The sequence below is a fragment of the Hetaerina americana genome, unplaced genomic scaffold (genome assembly GCF_022747635.1).
Source record: "Hetaerina americana unplaced genomic scaffold, ioHetAmer1.1.p SCAF_3, whole genome shotgun sequence".
Lineage (NCBI taxonomy): Eukaryota > Metazoa > Arthropoda > Insecta > Odonata > Calopterygidae > Hetaerina > Hetaerina americana.
The window spans coordinates 74,046,497-74,073,697 of record NW_027286874.1 but is presented as its reverse complement, the minus strand read 5'-3'; the positions used below and the strand labels follow the sequence as shown (position 1 = coordinate 74,073,697).

Sequence of the window (27,201 nt, the reverse complement as noted above, 5' to 3'; positions counted from 1 at the left end):
TATTTTCTTTTTCATTGGTGCGTTTCCTTGGCACCGGCTGCTGGATGGATCTTATCATCTGCGCGGCAGCGGGAGACTATGAATATGTGTGCTTCAACATTGATTACTTCCCGAGAGAGGAATACAGTCCCGATCCAAATGACTCAACTATGGCCATTCCATGTAAGTATTTCATTTTTATAAAAACACAATTAATCTGATTGCACGAAGCTCAACATATACGGGCATATCATAATTTTAAATATAGCTTGCAATCCAATTTAACACATCATTTCTCAGCATATTAATATACAGCATTTCTTCGTCGATTCTCGCGCTCTATGTTGTATTCAATTAGTTTTTGTTTCTCGCAACTCAACCAAGAATAAGAATATCTCTTTTCTTCGTTCTCCGAGACAGCTGAAAAAAAATAAGCGTAAAACTCTTACAAAACTAAGTAGGTAAAAAGAACCTACCTCTAACAAATTTATCGTCATTAGCTTATTTGGTTGAAACAACCACCTGGTCATGCGGAAATCTAGAAGCTTCCACCCACGATTCTCTAAATTAATATTATTTAATAAATTAAATCTTTGATGTAAAAAAATGTTGAATAACCGTAAGATTGAATATAAATATATATATATATATATATATATATATATATATATATATATATATATATATATATATATATATATATATATATATATGTATGTATTGTGTGTATATATATTTATATTTTTATAAATAAAAATATACACACACACACCATATGGTATATATAGTATATATATATATACTAGCTGAATACCCGGCTTTGCACGGGTTAGGGAGAAACAATAATATAAATATACTACATAAATAAAAACAACAAATTATAAAGTACAATAATACACTACTTCATACAAATTTAAGAATCTTTTTTATTTAACACCTGTTTGTAAACTACATTTTTTGTTTCATATCCAGGAGAAAGAATATATAAATTTTTAGGCGAACCTACTCTGGAGCAAGCAACATAAAGTTGCCCGTGGCTAAAACATGGCGATCTTAGATCAACACCACAAAACTTTAAAGACTGTCCCTGTGATTTATTAATGGTAATTGAAAAAGCTACCCGGACTGGAAACTGTAATCTTTTGAAGTTGAAGGGAAGATCAGTTGGGATTAGAAGTATCCGTGGAATAAAAATTATTTCACCTTTTCCTTTCCAGTTAAAATGACTGCCTGGATTGTATTTTCCATTAATTTTGTCACACACAATCACACATTGCAGAGTTTTGGTGGATCTAAATTTCGCAATAAAATGATTGGAGATCCTACTTTAAGTATAAGGCGATGTTGTGGCAATCCAGCTGGATCAAGTGAATTTAGGAATTCCGTTGGATAATTGACGGCTTCGTCAGCATCCACTACGGTATCAACCGATTTATATTCAATCACGTCTCCAGGCAGCATGGCTAGTATCTCCTTGTTAATTTCATTAACATCATCGTTCTTAGGAGCAAGAATGGCTCTTTCTCGCAACCATTCTAAATTTTTATAATTTTGATTAACGTTAGGATAGACTGCTTGTAACATATCGTGGACAGTTTTCACCGATACACATAAATCTGATGACAATTTTATCATACCAGATGCTTCAATAACTAATCTATCTTCTCCAATCTCCAAAAGTTTATTTGCAAAATTTTGAGCATTCCCATCTCTTAAGAGGATTCGCATGTTTTGTACAAGGCTAATTTCTTGGACATGATTCCATAGAACAGAATGTTTTAAACAGGCATAAATTTCATCGGCTGGAGTCGATTTTGGAATGACAGGCAGAGTTTGACGGAAGTCTCCACACAGGAGTACCAGAGCTCCTCCCATTAAACTGCAGTTTCCTCTAAGATCTTGAAGTGTTGCGTTGAGGGCCTCAAGTGATTTTTTATGAGCCATCACACACTCATCCCATACTATCAATTTACATTCTATAAGAACTTGTGCCTGGCCGCTTGTTTTATTTATATGACATGTGGGATTTTCTTGTCGGGAAATATTAAGTGGCAACTTAAGGGCAGAGTGGGCTGTTCTTCCTCCTTCCATTAATGTCGCTTCAATACCTGAAGATGCAACGGCTAGAGCAATTTCTCCATGAACCCTGATTTCAGCGAGAACTAAATTAATTAAAAATGTTTTTCCCGTGCCACCAGCAGCATCAAGAAAAATGATACCTCCTTCTTGTTTATCTACTTGATCCATTATTGTTTCGTACGCGAATTTCTGATCTTCATTAAGAAGTGGCTTTTTATCCGCGATGTATGCTTCTAAGTCTAAGACATTGTAGCTAGTTTCACGTATATAATCTGGATAAAATACACCCTGTTGATCTTGTACAGGTGCAAAAAGACCGAGTTCCACTAAAGTCTTGTTAACCATGGTGATACACTTTTCCTCCAAAATAATCAAAGTTTTATTAAAAATGTCGGAGTTAAACGTAATATCCAATGTAGGATTTTCACTTCGAACTTTAGCCAGTATATCCTCACTCATTGATTCTTTATATTTTTCCCATATTGTTTTTGGGTTAGATGGATTACAGGAGGTTATTATGATGGCAAACAAAATTCGGATTTGTCCTGGAAGAGAAATCAAACTGGCCTCTCGCAATGAGTCATCCCAGTGTTGATCTCCTTCTAGCAACCCTAAATTCTGGCAAGCTTCTCTGAATGTCTCGCATATTTCTCCGTTTACCGTTCTTAATTCTGCAAATGAGCGAGGTCCTCTAATGATATGTAGAAGCATTATTAAAAAATAACATTCGGCGTTGTTAGGATGGACTGTGTAGACTCGGCCCAATGCGTCACATGAATAAATATTATTCTCAGGATCAAAGTTGCCCATTTTTCTTCTACAAAAGACTTTCCTTGATGTATTCCACGCATAATATCTCGGCAATTCTGAATACAATAGTGTTCTTGCAAAAGTATCCTGCTGGCATAGTTGGAAAAATGCTGTTTCTATGACAGCAAAAAAGTAAACAAATTACATACATACAAACAAACACTCTCCTTTATATATATAGATATACATATATATACACACTTATATGAATTAGATATGTTATATTAACCTAAAAAACCATAAACCATGTTCAAATGTTATATATCTAACATAATACCTGTCCTTTTACACGTATATACGAGCGTCATTGAATAAATAAAGAGACAAATGCTCTCATTTTAAAGCTATTCAATGAATCTTTAACATTTTTCAGGGGTGTTAGTTGGTAACCTTCGAATGAGGTCTGATTAGCTGATCGATTATATTATGCCAACGTAAACTCACAATCTTTAGTTCACCATGGCAAGTCCACTAGAAGGTTTCCCCTTAGAAGAGCAGCACTCTGGCTTTAGATCTTCAGTCGCGCAAGGTGTAAAACCAAATTAATTACCTTCTAAAATATTGATACAATACGGCAAAGGTTTTAATAACAGTGTCAATGTTTAAAAATGGGTTGACCGGTTTATAACTGACCGAACAAATGTGGGCAATGGACCACGAAGTTGACGTCCTGTCGAATTTTCTGTTCCCTCGTTGAAATCGAGGATTGATGAAATCCACCTTCCTATAGGGAAGGCTTATTTCCTTCTCTCCTTAGAGGAGGGTGGTTTGGCCACCGAAAATTCGAAAACCTGTGAGTTTCTTTTCTATTTTGTTTGTTCCTGTGTTTTTGTTTTTGTTCGCTATTGTTAACTTTATACATTCGTGACACTTTCTCATAAGTTATATATATATATATATATATATATATATATATATATATATATATATATATATATATACACACACGAGGGTCATCCGGAAAGTAGTACCCGTTCGTGCCGCATGAAGTGCTGACGACGCGAGTAGCCGCTGGACGAGGTCAGATAGCTTCAGTGGCTTGTCTGCCTTCTCTGAGCCAAGTTGCGTGACGCTAGCATTGCCTGTGTTGTTTCTGTGATTGTTTACAATGTTTAAAAAAATTGAGAACGCCGCCAGTTGTGAAGTGAGGGCAGTGATTAAATTCCTCAATGCAAGAAACGTTCGCCCATGTGATATTCATCGCCAATTAAAGGAGGTGTATGGAGACAATGTAATGGACGAGTCGTCTGTTCGGCGGTGGTGTCGCAACTTCAACATGGGGAGGGGGAACACACACGACGATGAGCGTTCGGGGAGACCGTCTGTCATTACAGACCAACTGGTGAGCTCAGTTGACGAATTCGTGAGGAACGATCGGCGCGTCACAATTGATGACATCTGTGAGCATTTTCCCAATGTTTCTCGAACAATTGTTCATGAAATTGTTAAACACCATCTGCATTATGCAAAAATTTGTGCAAGATGGGTCCCTCGCGTATCTCAATGAGCTGGCGGCGAAGGACTATGCAGCAGGAATACAGAAACTTGTCACACGTTATGACAAATGCCTTAATTTGCTTGGAGATTATGTTGAGAAGTAGTTTAAAGTATCCTCTTTCAAATAAAATTTTTTATGTTTGTTAATATTTACTTTTGTCTTTTTATTTCACGAACGGGTACTACTTTCCGGATGACCCTCGTATATGTATATATATATATATATATATATATATATATATATATATATATATATATATATATATATATATATATATATATATATATATATATATATATATATATATATATATATATATATATATATATATATATATATATATATATATATATATATATATCACTTAGCACTAGTGGACACAGACAAAAACACAGAAACACACAAAAAAGAGTTCTGTCCCTCTCTTCCTTGATAAAGGTGCCCACGACCACCGAAAATTCGAAAAATAGTGAGTCTCTTGTGTTATATATATATATATATATATATATATATATATATATATATATATATATAAACATAAAAAATACATATATATACATGATGTATTCAGTATAAATTTACTTGTAAACTAATTTGATCTCAATGACTGTGGTGTGGTGGCAACCTTTACTCAGCAACTCAACTAAATTTTCTCCCTTTTCTGGGCACCGAATTAAAATACTCATCAAATTTAATTCATTTAACTCTAAAATGTAAAAAGTATAATTTTATTTGGTTATATATTGCCTGGGAATAGATAAGTATCTCAGTGTGATTGTGACTAATTAACCAATTGGTTAGTGATGAAAATAATCTATCAGAAAATTCACTCTTTCACGCAAGATGGAGTTCTTTGGAATTTCAATATTTAGTTATTTCGACCAACATCTGAAGTGATTTGCTGCTTTCTTTCTTTGCAAGACGCCGTAACCAAATCGGCGGCCTTTTTTGTTCTCGCCACTGCCCTCCTGTTCCTCGGAGAATTCTGCTGTTGCTTCGGACACTTCGCGCGACACCGTCGGATCTTCACCTTCATATCAGGCGTCATCTTCATCATATCAGGTGGGTTTTTTAATCTCCAAAATTGGTTCCGTAAGAGTGATTTCAGTCTCTATTTCAAAGGAGTTAAAGTTACCAATGTAGCATTGCACCAGGTGCAATGTAATTTAAACTACATCATGTGATTTGCATTCATTTCAATTGTCAAAAAAGATGTATTACACCATTTATTAATATCCCACGCTGTAAACGACCGCAGTGACCGGTCTCGACAACTCAGTCTTCTAGTGGCTTATATAAGATAAATTAATCGACAATATAAGCCTTTTCTGTCATAGAAAGCGTGGAATATTGCATATTTGGTTAATTTGCTCATATACTAAGTTTATTCAAGTTCAACATGCCAACCATCTACTTTATCGTTTATTCATATTAGAAAGTTTTTCCTTTATTATGTGTAAGAATCTAGAAGTACTCATAAATTGATGTCCTTTGAGAAATTCTCTGAGTATTTCCATGGCGATCTGTTTCATAATCCACATAAAATAATATTGCCACAGAAAACTCAATATTTAATCAAAATAATATTGCCACAGAAAAATCAATATTTAATCAAACTAACATTTTCAGAGTTAACCTTCCTTTATGAATCTCTCTCTACTCCTGATTTATTATTTTCTCTTGCACACAAGATTAGTAGCGTCAGGCTGCAATGCAATATATTTCGGTTGATTAGTCCAAACCTCTCGGAACATCTCCGCACCGTCAAGTATATATATATATATATATATATATATATATATATATATATATATATATACTTGACGGTGCGGAGATGTTATATATATATATATATGTCGATCTATGTATACTGTTGGTTAGCAAGTGTTTTTATATATGCTTTACATATTTACTATTTCAGTGTAAGCTCATATTCAGCTTCTATTTTGTTGCTTTCAAATACGTGACAGATCTATGGGATACATTTGTCCATCGGGTTCAATTGTCTCCCTTTTTCATTCAATTTAATCTGCCTAAAACACTTCCCTTATATTTTTGAAAGAAAGAATTACGCACCCGTGACATGTATCCAAATTAGGTAGAATATGCATTGTGTTGTCTCACAATATAAATATCAATTTCATATTAGGGTATGTTGGCGTTTGCGCGAGTGTGTGCGTGCCCATGAGCACGCGCGTGTGTGTGTGCTTACATGCTTGTACGCGTGAGGGTATAATCGATCCCAACCCACTCTCATCCCCTAAAGGTGCATTAAGAGTTAATTTACTTCCATACCGAAACCTTTGGCTAATATTCAATTAACATTTTAAAATTAATGTTCAAACGTACCGACCGCATAGACCAACTCGAAGGTTGATTTTAAAGGTTTTTAGACCTCAAAATCTCACTGAACCCAACGGGTCGAGGAATCACACGCTATCGGATTTGAAAGAGTCAGTTTCATCATCCATGAAATGAAGAAAAATACTTTGGTTGAGTCAACCAAAAAAATAGGAAAATGTGTCATAGGCACACCCTGAATTAGCTCCAAAAAATCAATAGTTGAGGTAATCTTGTACATTTTTGATTGTACCTTTCATTTTAGTGTTGAATAAATTAAGGGATATTTCGTATACTGATGAAGATTCTAACTATGCATTTCCTATAAGAGACTGTTTTAGCCGTTACTCTGTGGAATTTTTCCATCGTACAGAAAGAAAGAAAACACAGCAATTCCACATTTACACATTGTAAATGTGGAATTGCTGTGTTTTCTTTCTTTCTACACTATTAATTTCCTGATGGTAAATCCAATTATTACTGAAGAAATCTTCTCCATAGTATTTTCCGGGTTCAAATTTCAAATAAACACTTAATCATATCAATTATTAATATGCATATATATAAAAAAATCATAAACACAGTAATCAACCCGAAGGTCAGTCTGATAGGTAACGGTAGAGTTCACCCTGTACTAACCACTCTGGTCAGCAGCACATATATGTATATATATATATATATATATATATATATATATATATATATATATATATATTTATTTATTTATTTATTTATTTATTTATATATTATATATATGTGTGTGTGTGTGGGTCGCGGTAGTCCAGGGGTAGACCGTTAGGCCGCTGACGGAGGGTTGGTTTCAATTTCCGGTATCCGGTATAAAATTTACAATAGGTATTTTTATTTTAACGCAGCTCATTGAATTGTCAATTAAACTAGACCTTTTAAAAATGACCTTTTTTAAAGAAGATTTTATTTACACATCAATGATTATACTATTCTGTTTATGTAATATGTGTATTTAACGGCAATGCAGTGAACAAGACGGTTTCAAGAACACTTACTATTATTGAATTTCCGAGCAATAAAAAGATACAGGAATGAGGAACGTTACCGTTTCTTCGGCGTAGTTAGTCATGTCATTTAGGTAAGAGCCTTACCGAATTGGAAATACGGAAAAAAATGGACAGGCTCCTTCCACGTATCTTATAAATTCTGTAATAAATCAGTTTTATAAAATTTCACTCTCTTAAGGACTGTTCAAAAAAAATAAAGCGTTCAAACAACGGAAAAGTATCAACCTCAATCAATTAAACATATATTCATTCATTTTGGTTTGTTTTCACACAGACGGAAGATTTTTTTTGTTGATGATATCATGACTGATGAAGAGGAGAAATAGCTCCCTTGTTGCAACTGAGAATTCCTCTTTTTGTCTAATCTAAGGTTTTTCTAATCTAAGGTCTCTAAGGTTTTTGTCTAATTTTAAGAAAAGATACTTCCTTTGTTATTATCTTGCTACTATGTTACTATTACTTGTTTTTGCTGTAACAGTCCAGATCAGGTCATAAGCTTTGTCGCTTCTAGACATGTATTCTCAAGCCATGTTTCAAAAATGTTAAAATTTTTTGAGTAAATTTTCAATGAAGGGGATAAAAAAGAGAGATCAGTTTGAAATCTAATTTTCAAATTTCTATAAATGTTTACCCTTCGCATTTCACATTGTTTTCAACTCAAAATAGTTCTAAACAAGCCATTTGAAAAACGCTGAAGATTTTTTAAGCATATTAATGAAAATATTTTCCAACTTTTTAATTCACAGATAATCCACCTCCAATTTGTTTATCGCCACTCGTTACTATTTGATAATATTGCGACGTTTCCAAGTATTTTCCCCTTTATTTGACATTTCGAAATCCTTTCCCGGAGTTCACTTTTTTACCGCAGCTACTTTCAACAATTTCTCGAATTCTGCAAGCAAAGCTATAAAATGTATCTTCTTTGTTTTCCCCATAAAAAACCAATATCATCGTCATCTTCTGTTTCTATAGATGTTCCAAACAGAACTTCAAGCATTTGCACTGTGGGAAATAACATTAGAAAAAATTGATAAACTTATTTTTGCTCGAAAGGAAATATCTCAAACTGCACGTGGCACCATTTTGTATTTCATCTTTTTATTCATTTCTCTTTCAAACTTTTGAAAATATCCACAATTCGAATAGAAAGAGCATTTCAATCTAACAACTAAAATTCATTCTTTTGGCAAAACTGTAGGTGAATTGTTTCATCAAGGGTGTACGTACGTGATTACGCAACAAAATAACATAACATTCAATAAGCTTTAGAAAGATTTTTTGATACCTATCATGGAAAAATTGCTTGAAGAACCAAATTCACCCTGAAAACTTTGCAGTGGCCAGAGGTAATCATGCTTGTGTCTTGCGTCGCCATGCCTACCACCCAACAATATACGGACCAGTTTTTTCCAGCGAAAAATGTCTCATTTAAAGGCTATGACATTGAAAGGATAATCTGACATGGGCAGAGGAGACTTACTAGTAAACTGATGACAATTGCGGATCTCAAAAATATCCTTTACAGCTATAACATCGGGTCAAATGTACCAAAATAGTTCGACAGTCACGGGACTCCTTATTCGGTGCAATTCTAAATTATACCTGAAGCCACTATGAGAACCTGAGGACTTTCGAAAGAGAAAGCGAAGTATTTCCACTAATTTTATTTTTAATTTACCCTCTTTCCGGAATTGTATCCTTCGCAACTCCCACGAATTATTAACTTCTTTTGGAAAAAGCAAACGATATTAGAATTTTGCATTATACGAATGCATATATAGTTGTTCTGCATGGCTTCGTGTACCCGGGAAAGGACGAGAAAGTCATGGGTGAATGTGATCGGATGTTATAACTCTCAGCAGAGCACGTACGAAATACTGAATGAATGTAACAGAAAAAAAAAACAAGTATCCGAGGTCAGGGAGCAATATGGAGCAAATTAAGTGACAGGTATGAAGTTTCCTGAATTGATTTGAAACGAAGTTTTTTTTTATTTTTCGTACGCCGAAAGGGTTACCTTGTCGAAGGGTGTGTTCATTATGCATACAGGTGCTACTAAAAGGTAAACATGTTCGCCTCTTTCTACAGCGAAATTCTACTAATCCGCTCCTTCCAAAGCGAATCGTTCACTGAATACTTTGTGCCCCGCTGATGTTTCTCGGTTTTCTTTTCATTACTGACAATAATAAATTTTATTTAAATCCAAGCCGACCCTGATCACCGTGAATAAAAATTTCAACTCCGCAGAATGCAGGTGACAGTGATGACTTCAGCTGCGTGTATTTTTTCTTAAAAACAGCCATGATAGCAAGTGTGAGGAAATAGTTAAAGCAGCGCGAAAAAACGTTCTCATAGGACTTCAAATCTTTTGGGGAATGTAACTTTTACTGCATTTAGAAATATTCCCTACTTATGTTGCATTCTTAATGGCCGAAAGACGATAATACAACAATCAACGACTCGCTCGCCTATCCAAGTTCGCTGTAGATGTTTTAAAGCATCAATGCACAGAAAATTCGTACATATTTTCCACAGTAAGATCATTTACTAAGACGTAGTATTTCAAACCAACATGTGTTGATAACTTCACTTCATACGAACATCGAAAGCATTGAAATTCCACAGTGAATTGAAAATCCACTGTGGCTCATGTGCCATATTCACAAACACGAGTGGTTCCAAAAGATTCCAACAAGTCTTCAGGACGAGATGATGTCACTGATGATGTCACTGATGTGATCATGTCACTGATCGTGAATGATTAAGTATTGATTTATTTCGTGACAATCATTCAGGATAAATCTTTCCATCAAATCTCAGAAGTAGGTTTTTTGGGTAATCTTAAGGACTATTTATTTCTAAGTACCGATGGGAACTTCATTTTTTCGTTAACTTCTTCTGCCTGACTTCACGCTGTCTAAGAAGCACACTCTCTTTCTTCCTCTGCGCCACTTTCTCAAAGTTTCCCCCTCTAAATCAAGGCCTTCAGCATGCCACTACTTCTAATATTTCCCACATTCGCTCACTCGGATTAATAATTTCAATTGTTCCTGTAAAACTTCCTGGACCTCATACGTTTTTGTTTCATTTCCCACGATTTTTTTCGCAAGTTTACGTAGGCAGTGGAATCCCGACCATACAATCACATGAACACCTGGTGTTTCCAGGCAACGGAGAGAATCAACTCAGGATCCGGTTAACCTATTCGGTGGGGAGTGACTCCCAAAAGTGATCGCCTCTGAATCGTTTTAAGTATGACATGTCGCAATATTAGAGCACAATTTTGTCATAAAATATTTCTCATAACCAAAGTTAACCTGAAATGTTAGTCACTCATGTTTGATTTGGTATATGATCTCGGGCTCTGATCAATCCATGTTAATGAAAAAGCATTCATTTGACGTGATCCTCATGGTCAGAAAAGGGAATTAACAATGAATAAACGTGTCACGGAAATAACTATTAGCTGAATGAACTAAAATTCCATGAAATGCAATTACGTGGCCTGCTCATTATGGCGACATCACCGCAGGAATTATCTCTACGTAGGGAACGCATTTCATGTCATTTGATCGCACGCCACAGAAGGCGAATCCGATACTGAATGTTTTGATACATAATCCGTTCCGCAATCAAATGAACTCACTGCACACGAAAAATCCCCAGGATTAGTTGTTATTACATTTAATGAGCAAGGATTTTAATTACCATGGCGAAGTTACGAATGTGGAAGGGGATCGTGTTTGTCGTAAAAATACCTTTTTTCTTACTTCTCCTACGCAACATTGCTCCCCTGTGCATTCATTGTCGACGTTTTAAAATTCAAAGACGAGAACAAATATATATACTATATGTATGCATGTGTATGTGTCTGTATATTATTTATATATACACACATACCTACACACACACACACGAGGGTAGGTTGAAAAGTAATGCAAACATTCTTATAGAGCGCGTGTATGTGTATATATATATATATATATATATATATATATATATATATATATATATATATATATATATATATATATATACACACATACATATATATATACATATGCATATATATATACATACATATATATATACATATGCATATATATATATACATACATATATATATATATATATATATATATATATATATATACATATGCATATATATATACATATATATATACTATATATATGTTATATATATATATATATATATATACCATAAACACAGTTATCAACCCGAAGGTCGGTTTGGTAGGCGATGGTAGAGTTCACCCAGTACTAAGCCCGACGGCGTGTGAAATTCACACATCAGGATAGGGGGGCCAGTTCCTTTCCCTGTGCCGGTTATGGTTTCCCAGGAAGGCCTGGTACCCGAAAAATCACCTAGCTTGGGTAGAGCTGTAGATGCCTAGAGTGCCTTGCCCGGGAATCGAACCCGGGCTCCTCTGGTCAGTCCAACGTTCTACCACTGGACTACCGCGACCCATATATATCTCTCTCTATATATATTTGTCTATATATATATATATATATATGTATTTATTTATTTATTTATTATGAATTTATACATTTACACACACATACATACACACACACACACGAGGGTAGGCTGAAAAGTAATGCTCACATACTTGTAGACCACAAACAATGACCATCAGAAGTACTTCTGGTAGCATGCGGAAGTAACATTCCCCCTCGACACGCAAGCGAAGGTTTGCGGTCGTTACATTCATCTAGTGAATTTCAAGAAGCGGAAGTATGGAGACGTGTTCTAAGTGCTATGTCAACGCGAGTTAAACAGTGTGCTGTTATTGAATTTTTAACTGCTGAAAAAGTGACTCCTACTGAGATTCATCGTAGTTAAAAGGTTGTTAATGGTAATCTACCGGTTAAGGTAGGTTTTTGGGTGGACATAATTATTAATTAAATAATTTGTGACACCTAGCAAAACACAATATCCTACTCTACATCAGATCCCTCTTCATCTCTGAGTACTGTCTTCCTCCCTTCACCCCGTCCAACATCCATATCCTGTTCCTTCCCTTTCCTCGTTTGCCTAACATTCTCCCCTCAATCACTGTCTTCAACATCCCGCTGCCGGTCAATACCCCCTTCAGCCACTTTTCCTGCCTCCTTATGATTTCTCCCAAAAATAGATAATTTGGTTTCTAAATATCACCATTTTTGATAGGGTTTCCCTGGAATTGTGTTAATGAATCCCTTTTCATCCGAGATTACTTCCACGTATAATGGTTTTAATATAAATATTGTACTGGCATTGTAGTCGATTTTTAACAGTGAGGAAGTCTAATGCAACACCAGCAAGAATTTTGGGTCAAAAATGTAATACCAATCATGATATCTCGTAATAAATTCAATAATTTATAATCATATTCGTACCCTTTCTGTCTCCATGATTAATTCTCTGATCAGAAAAAAGAAACCGCATCTGCCATAGGGAAAAGAATTACACCCAAAATTAAGGACAGAATGAGACGATAGAATGAATACAGAAGTAATTCGACCCGATGGTTTGTTTTTTTCATAGCCGAGATTAGAGCGCTCCTCGTCCTTGCCGTAAGGCGTGAGGTAATTCACGCATAAGGGCAGCTCCCGGTTTACGTTCGACCTATTTCGCAGTAAGACATGGTACCGAAAAATCACATGCTACAGCTAGGTGTTTTTCAGATTCGTCACGACTGATTTGAACTCTGGTCTGCGTCCGGACACTAAACTACTCATGTCGTCCTGGTGAATTTAATAGATCAAGAATGGAAAGCAGCGCAGTGGAAGTTTATCGTAGTGTAAATAATATTCGGCAACTGATTGAAGTACCTTCCTTAAATTTTTGCCTAAGTGAATGAAAATGAATTCTGATTTTTTTTTAATTCTTGAATGGAAGGATTGTTACTGCAGCAAAGGTTTTAGTAATATCAACCAACCTACAGAACCCATTAGTCTGTAGACCCATGGCCTCATAAGGGACGTGGGTGAAAAGTTATTTTATATAAAAAAGTTTAAAAAATCTCTTGAGATTCTCAGTTTTTAAATGGTTATATCATTTCCTTTTTTTCATTTTCCTTCTCTTACCGTCCTCGACAAATTCTCCTTGCCCTCCGGGAAATTGATCCTGAGTGCTGGCGATGCCATGACCCGCCAGTAGCGACAAATTTAATTCTCTCGGAAGTGGGGATCATTGATTGAAAGACCGGGCGGCTCGCTATTAAGACCGGAGTGAGAGGGGTGAATGAGTGAGGGGTGGGGTGTGGGGAGAGGGGTTGGGAGGGGTTTGGATGCATTCGGCAGATCATTGGGCGTATCCTCGCGTGCAGACAAATCGAGGCCATCGGCGGTCGGCGAAGAATAATGGACGAATGGCCGTGCCAATTTCATCGCCGCCTCGTAGGAAGAGGGGTGAGGGGTTGGCGGGAGGCTGGGGTGTGCCGAAAGCCAATCGCCCGCCAGTGGGCCGCTACAAGATTAATAGTTCGCCCGTTTGTTTCGCGTCCAACTGTTTTGCGAAATAATTATTGTGCCATTTCCGTGCCTCGCGCGGACATTAACATCTTAACACGAAGTTGTCATAACACCGTGATTGCCCCGCGTCCTAATTGCCCGGGAGACGCGGAATTATTGGGAGTCTGAAGTCCGTAAACGACGTCCCGCGCTTTTAACGGTCAGCAAGATGGAGAGTGTGGGGGGGGGGGGGCAGGAGGCTGGTGTTGGCGGTGAGTGGGGCGTTAGAGCTGTGATCGCCGCCGGCTGTCGGCGAGGCGGGTGGGTGGGTGGTTGGTTGGCGAGGGGGATTAAAGCCCGAACGACGTCGTCAAATTCGCAACGCGACAGTGTATTATTTTTGTTTATTCATTTTCCGTCAGGGTCCCAACCGAAAAAAAATGGAGGGTCGTTTGGCGTAATTTCGTTGCCGTGGAGAAAATTTATTCGCGCCTCCTCCTCCACCTCCTGATCCCCAAAAGGCGTCTACGACAATGGCACACTAATGCTTTGGCGGGGCCTGCAGCAACTTGACTTATTTTCATCAATCACGCACATTTAAATTTGTATTTTCCACTTAACGTACTCGTTCTCCTCGCACCCCTTTGAAAAATAAATGAAAAGAGAAGCAATTCGACCGGCTTCGTTTATGATTGGGTCAATCCCACCAATAAAAAAGCCAGAGTTGGTAATGTAAAAAGAATATGAATCGGTTGGCTTTGTCTGTCGTCTCCTTTTTTTGAGATCGCTGTTGAACTCTAAGGCCTCGATTCTCAGAATTCGCTCATATCGTTTGCGTGTGTGCTTGATAATTTGGAGAGCGCCTTTGATTGGTCCAGCCGGAAATAAGTCACTTTATTCAATTGGTCACTTTCCTGAGTCAGGCAGTCAACTAGTTCAACGCTTCCTTCTCTATAAACAAATATTTCATTGCCAATACAGTCATTGCCATATTACTTTTAGGTGGTATTTCTTTTATTTCACTATGAGAGTGAACTTTAGTCTGAGATTTTTCGTGGCTCAAAATTATTCAGTGCTTTTCCTGAGAATAATCTGTATGATTGTGACTCCGGTGCCCCGCAGATTAATATCCTCCATGGTCTAGGAAAACTTAATAGTGCTTCCCTTTGATCAATTTTTTCCAGGAATTATTTCGTCCCAAAGCCCGGTTTACTGAAACGATGTTACGTACTTACTGAAATACTAATAAGTGCATATGCCGTGGGGTCGGGGTAGTCCAGGGGTAGAGCGTAAACGCTCGGATTCCATTTACGGGCAAGCCCATCAGGGCACCGTCCGCTCCTCTCAAGCTTTGTGATTTTTCAGGTTCCAGATCTCCCTGGGAAACCATAACCGGCATAGGGAAAGATACTGGACCCCCTACCCTGATGCGTGAATTTCACAACGCGGTCGGGCTCAATACTTGGTGAACTCTACCCTACACCTATCAAACCGACCTGCGGGTCGATTACTGTGTTATGTACACAAACACACACGCATATATATATATATATATATACACATATATATAATAGGTAGATATTGTGAGTGTATATATATATATATATATATATATATATATATATATATATATATATATATATATATATATATATATATTTTATATATATATATATTTTATATATATATATATTTTATATATATATATATATATATATATATATATATATTATATATATATAAACATAAAGCATAAACTCGATGAAAATCTTATGACAGCATAACTAATCCTCTTACTACATTATCGGTGTTCATGGCGTCCTAATTTCCTCGTAACTTTATATTTATTTTTCGTTTTGGAATTGAGGATTTTGTGTAATATAAAACTTTGAGGCTACTAGCCTGGTATCAAAAAATAATATTGACGATTTTTTTCAACTGTTAGATATTTGCGGATATATGTAATATGTAGACTATAAAGTTGAATAATATCAAGTGCGTTGACACTCATCAACACTTTTCGTAACGATAAGACAAAAGAAAAAAATCACAACTAATAACTGTACAAAAAATTTTTTTTATTCGCCTTCTTCATTTTCTGGATGATTTCTAATTATGGTAACTACTATTCGAAATCTTGTTCGCAATGGTTATTTGTGTACATGATTGATTATTATTATCAATTTACTCAGCCTGAAATTAGTTTTTCTTCGTAGAAACATACGTAGTATAAGATGCGGGATAATATTACCGGCAAGTTAGCTGATTTTACTTTTGCATAATTTTGGTTCTACAAGAATCGAATTGTGCTCGTAAAATATCTTATTTCACAGGGTCAAAAAAACAAGCTTTTTTTACGGAAAATAATATCAGAATATAGAGAAAAATAAATCTTTTATTACTATTTGATTATTAAATACTAATAAAAAACATTTGTGCATTGGGAATCGGGATGGTGCGGCAGCTAACCATCTACGAGACCCTGGTTTGAATCCCAAAGGTAGCAGGATATTTTTGTGTTATCCCGATCACTATTTGAGTGCTATGTGAAGAGCACTTCGAGTTGAATTCGCCTTCTCTCGGATTGGACGTTAATTAAGCCCTGTGACCCTTTAACACCTTTCGTTGAGAGTAGGCTAATGTTTTTCTCTGCCCTTCTCCCATTCCTTGAATATCCCATCTCTACCAAATTGCCAAGCCATTTCTAGCACAGCAAGTGATCTTAGTTGACGGTCGCCTTCCTCTAATAATTATTGCTATCAAATGGTTGAATTTATTCCACACTATCCTCAAAGAAACAAATCATTACTAGGTTCAGCATATGGAAAGATGATATCGTAATATATTAATGCTTTTTATGAATATACATTGCGTCACTAAACAATATGTGGAATGTTATTACCTTGTCTTTTCAAATAAAAATCTTTTATTTTTCAACGTTTTGAAAAAAAATCACCTTTACAATTTGTAGGCAAATAAGTTAGCGTCTTGTAGGTGTTAAGTGAGGCTGGTCGAATTTCAGTGTCTCCAGCCAAAAGGAAGGGATGAATATCTCAACCTTCCCCTGTGTTCAAGGTTAGAAGTGGGGTGTCTTATAGCACATGGAAATGAGGGAATATCAAGTTTTGTTTGCTGGCTTCTCCAATAGGTGGCTATCAGACAGATTATTGCCACCTGAGCTAGTTCGAGGTTTGAAACCATACTCTCCTTCCTTGTTAAGTCAAATGCATGCTGAAATTCCGTCTTGTATTATGGCTCTTATTTGTGACGAAAACATTGTTGAGTTTTATTGCGTCTTAATGCCGAAGCGAATGACGTAAACACTTCATGAAAACTTTATCCGTGTGACATTCATTGCAGACTTTTTTTGTTCTTTGCTGAGAGGCTTTAATGTGCATAAAAGGTTGTTTCTAAAGTTTATGTTTGTATTAAACTATCATAGAACCACTTTTGAAATACTCTTTGTTGATAGAGAGGTGATTTTTTTTATTTGCGAGCGTAATTTCATAAAAGCACTTGTAATTTTGCTGTTTCTGCACTTAAACTTTTTTAATGTGGCCTAGTAAAATAAATAAAGTTTTTATTCTTCGATTACAAGAGATTTTTGCTTGAGCACCGACTATTGATGCAGTTACGTCGTGAAGAAACTCACATAAATGGGTAAGCAGGATAACAACTTGTAACAAATACGCTTTTGTAATAGGCATACTCGAAATTATCCGTGTTTTGGGAAATAAAATGAGTAGACACTCGAGAGAGAGTCGACCTACCTTTTAATAGGTCGTCTCTTTGACTCTCGTTTTCCCACCGTGAAACTTTAAAGCATAGACTTGGGTGTGGAAAAAGTGTACGATGCTTAAAGATTAACTAAGATTATGAAAAAAGCATGAAAATTATAAATTGTATCGCTAGGAATTGAATAACAAAGACTTATGAATCATTTATTATCCTAATCCAACGCAGGGCAGGACTGAAGGAAGGAACAGAAGGAAGTTTTTAGAGAAAATTTAGGGGAAATAAATCACGGTGAAATGAGTTAACTTACACCATTCCTATAATATTTTCACATCAATCTAACGCGGTTCATTGGTCCTTCATATTGGTCAAATTGGTCAAAGATAATTACACGAAAGCTTTGTTATTTCATTATTATCATTGTCATCGTCATTGCCAATATCATCATCATTGCCATTTTCATCGTCATTGTAATCGTCATTGTCATCGTCATTGTAATCGTCATTGTAATCAACATTGTAATCGTCATTGTAATCAACATTGTAATCGTTATTTTCACTATCATAAATTTCATCATTTTTATTATAATTATAGTTGTCATTGTTATAGAATGATAATTAAGGGTTAATATGAAAATTTACGAATCGATTCATTTCAGAAAGACACGTGTGAATTACAGTTTTTCCATTTGAAAATATATTTCCGTGAATTCATTAGGCTTGAAGATACCTCGATCTTCTAATTTACTGCTAAATTCATACGCTTGCATGCCTTTATCCATGATTATCGTTCCTTTATCCGTCGTGGAGGATAGATGAAGACTTAAAAGGTAACAATATAGCGGAGGGACAAACAAGCTGAGACATCCGTCTTAGGAATTGGTCGGAGCAGGTGTATGCACACCCAAAATATTTATATTTTGTTTCGTTCATCGTAGTAAAATAAAGGAAGATGGATTGGTATAATTTTTGATAAATTAAAATGGGTTAGTGCAGGATATCTTCACGTAAAAGCCCTGTTCATAATCTGTGCGCCTTCATTGAATTACTCTTTTAATAAAGAGACAACAAATCTTCAGTGGTGAAAGGAATCCAACGTCTTAAATATTGAGATTGAATGAATACGTGAAACAATGCGAGTGAACCAAGTCATCTTTTCATTTTACTTGAAAAAAAAATTTGAAGGGATTTTTTAAAAACTATTTTAATGAATTGAAAAGAATTTATTTCATTGGAAGTTTGTTAAAATACGTGTCCATGTGTAAAAATAATTCATTCATTGAAAATATTTCATGAAACATCCAAAAACACCCTCACAATTATGTTTTGAATGCATTCGCATCATTTACAGGTAAAGTTTTCGCATGGTGTCTCTCTGTTCAGCTATTATATTTGCGAGTGGGTGTGCCCATATATAATAGCTGAACAATGCATTAAAAAAAAAATATATATATATATATATATATATATATATATATATATATATATATATATATATTTATTTATTTATTTATTTATTTATTTATGCATGTATGAGAGACAGGCACACTGTCTAATGAGTGTGTGTGTTCATATATATATACATATATATATATACACACGCACACACAATAGAGTGGGACTAATGGGGGTGGGAGAGAGGTGTGGAGCGGTGACAACGAAGTGGTGGACGGGGGGAGAGGAACCGGTTTTTTTCCTCGCCTCCTTTACAAGGATATGGAATAAAAGCCACAAGTACTCGTTAATCAGAGTGGCTTGAGTGTCATGAATTCTTTTCAAAACATTGAGCTCTTCATGGGCATTAAGTTCGCGTCCATTATTAAGAAAATAAAACCTCCAGCATTATACGCGTATTTTATGATGATTTTCAAAAATACATTTTATAGAAATGCTTTCGTTGTCACACTTCATTGTTAAATTTTTGACATGTTTTCTTTTCTCATGTTATAAATTCTATGAGAGATCAAAATTTCCCATTTCTTCTCCCCTCCCCCCAGTCCACCTTCCCGAATGTATGACAAGAGATAAGTAACTTCAAACTTAAATGGTGATAATTCATAGAAGATAGAGTCATAGAGAATTCCATTTTAATTAATCATTTTGTAAACAATTTAATGTCTAGCTAAATTGAAGATTTTGGCCAAAACTGTTATGACTGCTTGTTAAGTTCAAAACCAAGAAATTGCGGGAGTAATATTACCACTGTGGAATCTCCCGCAGTTTCTTGGAATTTGTCAAAGGTAAAAACAGCCAAAAACAGTAAAAAAAGTGTTTAAAAGTTGGCTTTAACCTCGTGGACTGTGGCGCGTCGCGCACGACTACGAATGCCTGTGACATTTTATGTACGGTATTTCGTCACAATATCTTGTTCCTTTAAAAGCCCCCAAAAATTTCAAAGTTTAAGAGGACGCCTCGATAACTTAACAAGCTAGAGCACTCGTCCGTACATCGAGGGATCCGGGTTCGAATCCTGGCTAAGGTAAATATTTTTTACACTGAAGTGATTCATTTACATTCAATAACAATCAATATTATTTGCTTATATAATCGGTTTTTTCGGTAATCTTCAAGTTAAGTTAACGTTCACATTAACTAACGAGATATTTTAAAACAAGGCCATTAGGTTACAAAAAAAGAAATTTACTTTAATTTTTTTTTAATTTTTAGTTATAAACATTTTAAATGTTTAAAAAAAAAATTTATTCTTTGATTCGTGTATAATCCATTGGTGAATGAAATGGTAGCATTACTACATCGAGGGGGGAGGTACCGTGAATAAAATAACATGATTGATAGATTTCAAGGGTTTCGTGGCGAAGTATCTATAGGGGAGTGAGTGGTTACAGGAATTTTGGCCAGGTTTGGGTGAGTCATTAGGACACTAATGCATTTGAGACGTTCCCATGTCGAGCGCCAAGTTTGCAGGGGGGGATAGCTAGGGCCAGGTGGAGGGGTGCTTGGCTTTCGAGGCAAAGGGATGGCCGCCAGGACCGACGGCGGTCTCCGCGGTCGGCCGCTGGGGAGGAGGCGGTTATGGTCCCGAACAGTTCCCAGGGTTCCAAAATTGGCCCCGGGTCTTGAAGCTTACTGGGGTATGTATGGGAAAGACCAAAGTGCACTGAAGTTCACCTACGTAGAGTGCCTCAGATGTGTGGGCACTTGAGATACCATCTGGTCTTGGCTTTGAATGTTCTGATTTGGGGTAATTAGCTGATTTAAATTCGTCTAATATACGAACATGGAAGATTATTCGGTTCGATTTTTATTTATTTCAAGTTTATTTCAAATTTCTCTTTCTTATTTGGGAAGCATGGTTTGGTTAATTTTCACTTTTCACAGATTTAATTTTTTTAAATAATGGTTTACATAGGATAGAATCATAATATAGGATAGACTGTTATTAATAACCAAGTCTAGTTTATTTTTATGATTGTCAAATAAGTATAATCTACCTTGGCAATAGTCGAACCTATGACCTCTTGGTCAGCAGACAAGAAAGTTATTCCGCTACTGCTATTAAGACCAATTTTATTTATTTTTTAGTTTATCCTATGCATATATGTGTATATGTTTAATATATAATATATATATATATATATATATATATATATATATATATATATATATATATATATATAATATATATATATGGGTCGCGGTAGTCCAGTGGGTAGAGCGTTGGACTGCTGACCGGAGGGTCCCGGGTTCGATTCCCGGGCAAGGCACTCTGGGCACCTGCAGCTCGACCCAAGCTGAAGTGATTTTTCGGGTACCAGGTCTTCCTGGGAAACCATAACCGGCACAGGGAATATATATATATATATATATTCACTGTGCCACAGGGAATATATATATATACTATATATATGTTATACATGTATATATATACTATATATATGTTATACATAGTACCTGTATTGTACATACATAGTATATACATATATATATACAGGTATACTATATATATTGTAGTAGTAGTATTTAGGGGAGGCGACCGACTGCTAAGGTCATTTGCGGCATAGGATGGACAGGAAAGGATGAAGGGTGATTAGAAACCCGGCGTCGGTATTTGCCTACTCTTTACGAAAGGCACCAAGGGGTCCGCAGCTTAACGTCCCATACGACGGACGGCGTACTCACTCAAAGTGCCCTCCACAAAAAACCTCAAGTAGGGATCGACATACCTCTGAAAAAATGTTCAACACAACCGGGATTTGAACCCAAGCCCTCTGGGTGGGATGCCAGTACGATAGCCACTGCACCAATCCCGATCCCCCATACACATTTATATATATATATATATATATATATATATATATATATATATATATATATATATATATATATATATGTATATATATATATATATATATGTATATACTTGCACATATTTAATGTCAAACCTCATCCTTTCTTTCACAATCCAATTTTTTTATATCTTCCTTTAAAAATGGAACAATATTTTGGGATCCAACATTGTTTCTCCAACGTCATTAGCATTTTAAAAATATTTCCCTTTCATTCTCAATTTCAAACTCGGGTAATTTTAAACCTCTTCACATATCTGTCACTCTAAATTACAACTTGGTCGTATTACCTGGAATTGCATTCCTTGGGTCACAGTTTTTTTTAATACCGCAAACCATATTCCTTTTTCCTTGAGACTCTCCTGGACGTTATTATGACCGCTGTTTCAATATTTGCAACCTTTCTCATACCGTAAGCCATATACGTTATCCGGTCCGTACGCCATGCTTCGTCTTCGTTATCCGGTCTCTTCCACGACCGTTCACACGACGGACGCCCTCTTGTTTCTAATAAGCTAGCACGCGGGTACATTATTTTCAAATAAACTGTCTGAAAGTTTCAGATCCATTTTCGTTGGTGTAACATAATGCTGATTGGAATTTCGAACATCAACTTTATAAAAACCCAAACTGTTTCCTAGAAACTTTATCTGTATAATTATGATGGTAAGGTGAAACGTTCTCGGCCTGACAATGAAATACTGCGGTTTTCAGTTAAAAAAAAATAAGTTTATTTGTCTACATAATCTCCCTCGACTTGAACACACTTGGTCCAGCGTTTCTCCAACGTCGGTTGTTCTTCCCGGAAGTGAAGAGTCTGGAAGGCTGTGAAAATATCCATCTATGGTCCTCTAAACTTCTTCATTTGGACGCAAAGCGCTTCCCAGAAACAAATTTCTTCAAGTTTGGGAACCCATGGAAGTCTGAGGATGCTAAATTAGGAGAATAGACGGATAGAGGTCTTCATTTGGGTGAAATTGAGACCAAAAGGTTCCTTCTTCCATTTAACCATTGATAGAGAGAATGGCCGAGGAAATCGTACCCCAAATCCCGTAGTTTTCCCATCGCCAACGCACCTTCGTGAGCAGGTCTCGGTGGTCCTCCTATTGAATTTTACCTCGCACTTAACGAGTCGTGAATTCATGCCTCCTTTCATTTAGGAAGGTAAAGAGTTCCCTCCACACTTGCACCCGCATATCGTCCGTCGTCAATGGTGGGAACCAGACAGACATATTTACGGAAGTGACTTATACAAATGCGGTCGAAGGAATCGATAATGGTCTTGCGTACGTCGAACCTCAAGACTGTCTCTCAGTGGGCGTTCAGAGCGAAAACGGAAAGTTCGGCGACGTGATCGCGGCTCGCCTTTTTTCATAGCTGCAATTCAATTGTAAGTACTCGATGAACAAACGGAAACGGTATCGATAGTAATCTAAACCGCTTATTTTGTGAAATGAATATGTGACAAGTTATAACCATAGTTGATTCTATTATAAGGGGCTGAGTAGTCAAACAAAAGGCCAAGAAAACTTATTTTTTAACTAAGGAACAATATGTATCGAACATGCATGGGTGTTAGCAGTTGAAGGTTAAGATAGCTGGAGTGCGACGTCACGGTAGAGAATCTCTCCATTTCTCCTTCCACGTAAACGAAGTATTAGGGGCAGTCAAATGAAAACCTAACGGACGACCAGACCAGTAGACTAGACCCAGTAGACTAGACCAGTCCGCGCCCAATAAAGGGCATTATCCAACAACTGCGTGAACCTGTGAGTTGTCGCAACGCTGTTCTCCCATCACAGCAATATCAGTATCGATACATAACAACAATGTTACCACCTTTCGCGCGAAGTTTGGTTTGGCGGGTATTCAGTTTTCATTTGACTGCCCATATTCTGCAAACCACTGCATAGTCTGCAAATAAACGTATCTCACTAGTGACTACGGAGTCAATATCGTTAATATAAAGTAAGGATAAAATAGGTCCGATATCACTTCCCTGAGGAACATCTGACTTAACTTCAACTGCATTTGAGCTCTCCGTCTACGACTAGTCTTTGTACCCGACCATTCAAAAAGTCTTTAATCCAACCCCGGATATTTTTACCTATTCCATATGCTTCTAAATGTAAAGGGAAAATCTTGAGTTCTATTGAAGCTTAAGTACGGTTTCATTTGCGGTCCCATTTACGTCTTAACTAATCCCGTGTCTAGGGTGAGTTGAGGACAATAACGGTCAAGATTGAGAGAGAGCTATTGTTAGTCACACATCGACCGAGAGATAAGCACTAATTTTATGCTCGAAGATCCAGCCGATGTCTGAGATGGAAGCGTGGCAACAACATTGGGGCTATTTCCCCTGCTACCTGTTCTTCGAAAAGAGTCCAAACAGACAACGAGCTCAAGACGCTAGAGAAGGGAGGTGTTTCCCCGTTCTGAAAAGAACCTTCTGTCCCGTTTCCTTCCAGGGCTGCTGATGCTCATCGGTCTGGTCATGTACATAAGCATCTTTAAAGCGGAGATTGGGAGCAAGCTGAGGCCCCGCTCAACCCTCGACCCGCCCCTCTTCACCTTCCGCTACGGCTACAGCTTCCTGCTGGTCGTCACGGGCTTCATATCTACCGAGCTGGCGGGCACCGCCGCCGTCTTCCTCTACATCTACTGGCACCAGGCGGAGTGGAGCCGGAAGGGCCGCTCCCGGCGCCATCACCAGCTCCTCTACGGTCCCAGGCCCCCCGTGCCCCCAGGCCAAAACTACTACGGCTGGGCTTGTCGGCGGAGGCCCCTACCCCCTTGCGCCTCCGTCTGCCCCGGTGGTTGCCCCCCGCCCCCGCCCGACCTCGGCTGCCAGGTGGGGGCCTATGGCGGTCCCCCGCCGCCGCACCCCGCCTTCCTGCCGCCGATGGGGGCAGCCGCCGTCGCGGGCCGCTCCCCCCGTGTCGTGCACTCCGGCGGCTGCCGAATCCTGCCCGCCGGCCCCCCGCCCCCGTCCGAGGACGGCCCCGTCCGCATCTCCCCTCTGCCCCCGCCACCGCCCCCACCGCCTCCTCCCCCGCCGCCCCCCTGCCGGAGACACCCAATGCACTGCCAGGGTAACGTGTGCCACGGGGGCTCGCCCGGCCCGCCCTCAATGGGCTACGGGTACCCGGGCCACTACGGCGGTGGGGGTCGGGTGGACAGGGGGACGGGTGAGGAGGAAGAGGAGGACGAAGAGGAGGAAGAGGAGGAGGAAGGTGATCAATATTATTCGCTATTATTCCCTAGTTTAATTTTAATTTAATGATACTATTGGTCCGATCAAGGTATGCCCATAATGTTCACAAAAACCAACCACCCCTAAATTCCTATGAATAACCTACAATGACCACGGTGAGGTCAAGGTTGGTTCATCACATTATAATAATTGGTATTCTACCGAGTAAAGGAGGTTTTTAGGGAAACTATACATATATACAACGGCACAACGATACATTTCTTTTTCTCTCCTTTAATTCCGCATACTTCCGTCCTCCGTTAATTCCGTCCAACATCCTTATCCTTTTCCTCCCTCTCCCTCGTTTGTCTAACATTCTCCCCTCTATCACCGTCTTCAGCACCCCATCGCCAATCAAAATAGAACTCTTCATCCACCTTTCCTGCAGCCTTCCTCGTTTGTTTTCCTTTCTATCCACTTCACCTTATCCCTCCTTCTCCACACTCACGTTTCAAAATTTTCTAAATTTTCCAAAATTATCCATTCTGCTTCAATGACCATCTTTTAGTGCCATGCAAAACCAAGTTTTATGCCAAAGTTTATGAAGAGCCGTATCTTAACATTTTTATTCTACGTCCCTTCATCAATTCTCTCCTTCTTTCTAGAGTTTCTTTGCCGAACGCAATTCTTCTTCCTATGTCGCCACTACTTTCACTATATTTTGGTGCTCAACTCTTTTGAGATAGGTTTACTCTTCCATCTGCTCTATTTCATGATTTTCAATTTTAACATCAAACTTATCTTTCCTCTTTCTCTAAAACCGCATAACCTTTGCTTTGTTCACATTAATAGTGGCATATATGTAGAAAACAGAGTTACGCCTATTGATACAAATTGACGCTTCATACCGTTGAAATCTTACTTTCACTCGGGTAAATTTATCATTTTATGTTTCATGTTAGCCAGCCGTGTAACGTTACTCGTGGGTACAATGTATATACTGACAAGTTACCACAGCATATAACAGTCATTTAAAGTTCGGAAAAAATTTGGCTGACTTATAAGGAGTGAGCAAAGCGGTTGGCACTCTCATGAAGATGAATTTCAGATACCTACTTAAAAGAAATTTTGCACAGCATTACCCTCTCTAGCTGCAACCCCTGTTGATAGCCCTAGGGACCGCCTGCAAAACATTAAACCCTTCTTCAAGACTAACATGTGTATTCTAAACGGCCCTAATAATGAGCAAAAGATTCAAACTTAAAGAGTGAAAGAAAGTCTCATAATTCCTCTCAGGTGATCCCTATACATCCCCCCTTGAATTTGCCTCTACCTCCTGAGTATCATAAGCGAATGAAGGTTTATATATTCTTTTGTTCATTTAGAATGTCCCTCTTATTATTATTAATTGGAATGTTATGTTAAATCAACGTTGTAAGAGAAAGCCTTTAATTTACATGTACAGCACATGTATGGAACCTTATTTTTTTTGTTTTATTTGGTATCTTTAGAGAGGAAATTTTAACTGCAAAGACTCAACGCACAGCACATAACACGAATGCGTTCGGACACACAAAAATTGTAATCATACAGAGACAAGGCATTCGTTTTAAAGTTAGCAGGCACGCATTCCATTTCTACCACCTCTCCATTTAAAAAGTTTGAGGACATCATTAACAAGACAAGGTGCATTTTTTAAACTAATGAAGCACTTTCCCAGCGCGAGAGGTTCTCATATCACATTCACTGTTTTTTTTTCAAT

The 27,201-nt window shown here is 37.4% G+C and overlaps 1 protein-coding gene across 1 annotated transcript in view; it reads left to right on the top strand.

Moving 5' to 3' along the window:
* stg1 (stargazin-like protein) overlaps positions 1 to 26,703 on the top strand; it is a 133,746-nt gene extending 107,043 nt beyond the window's left edge. The window contains exons 2-5 of the mRNA XM_071587887.1: positions 70 to 162; positions 5,288 to 5,428; positions 24,715 to 25,434; positions 26,576 to 26,703. Of these exons, the coding sequence (XP_071443988.1) occupies positions 70 to 162; positions 5,288 to 5,428; positions 24,715 to 25,434; positions 26,576 to 26,703 (1,082 nt within the window). The remainder of the gene's footprint in view (positions 1 to 69; positions 163 to 5,287; positions 5,429 to 24,714; positions 25,435 to 26,575) is intronic.
* The last annotated feature ends 498 nt before the right edge of the window (positions 26,704 to 27,201 follow it).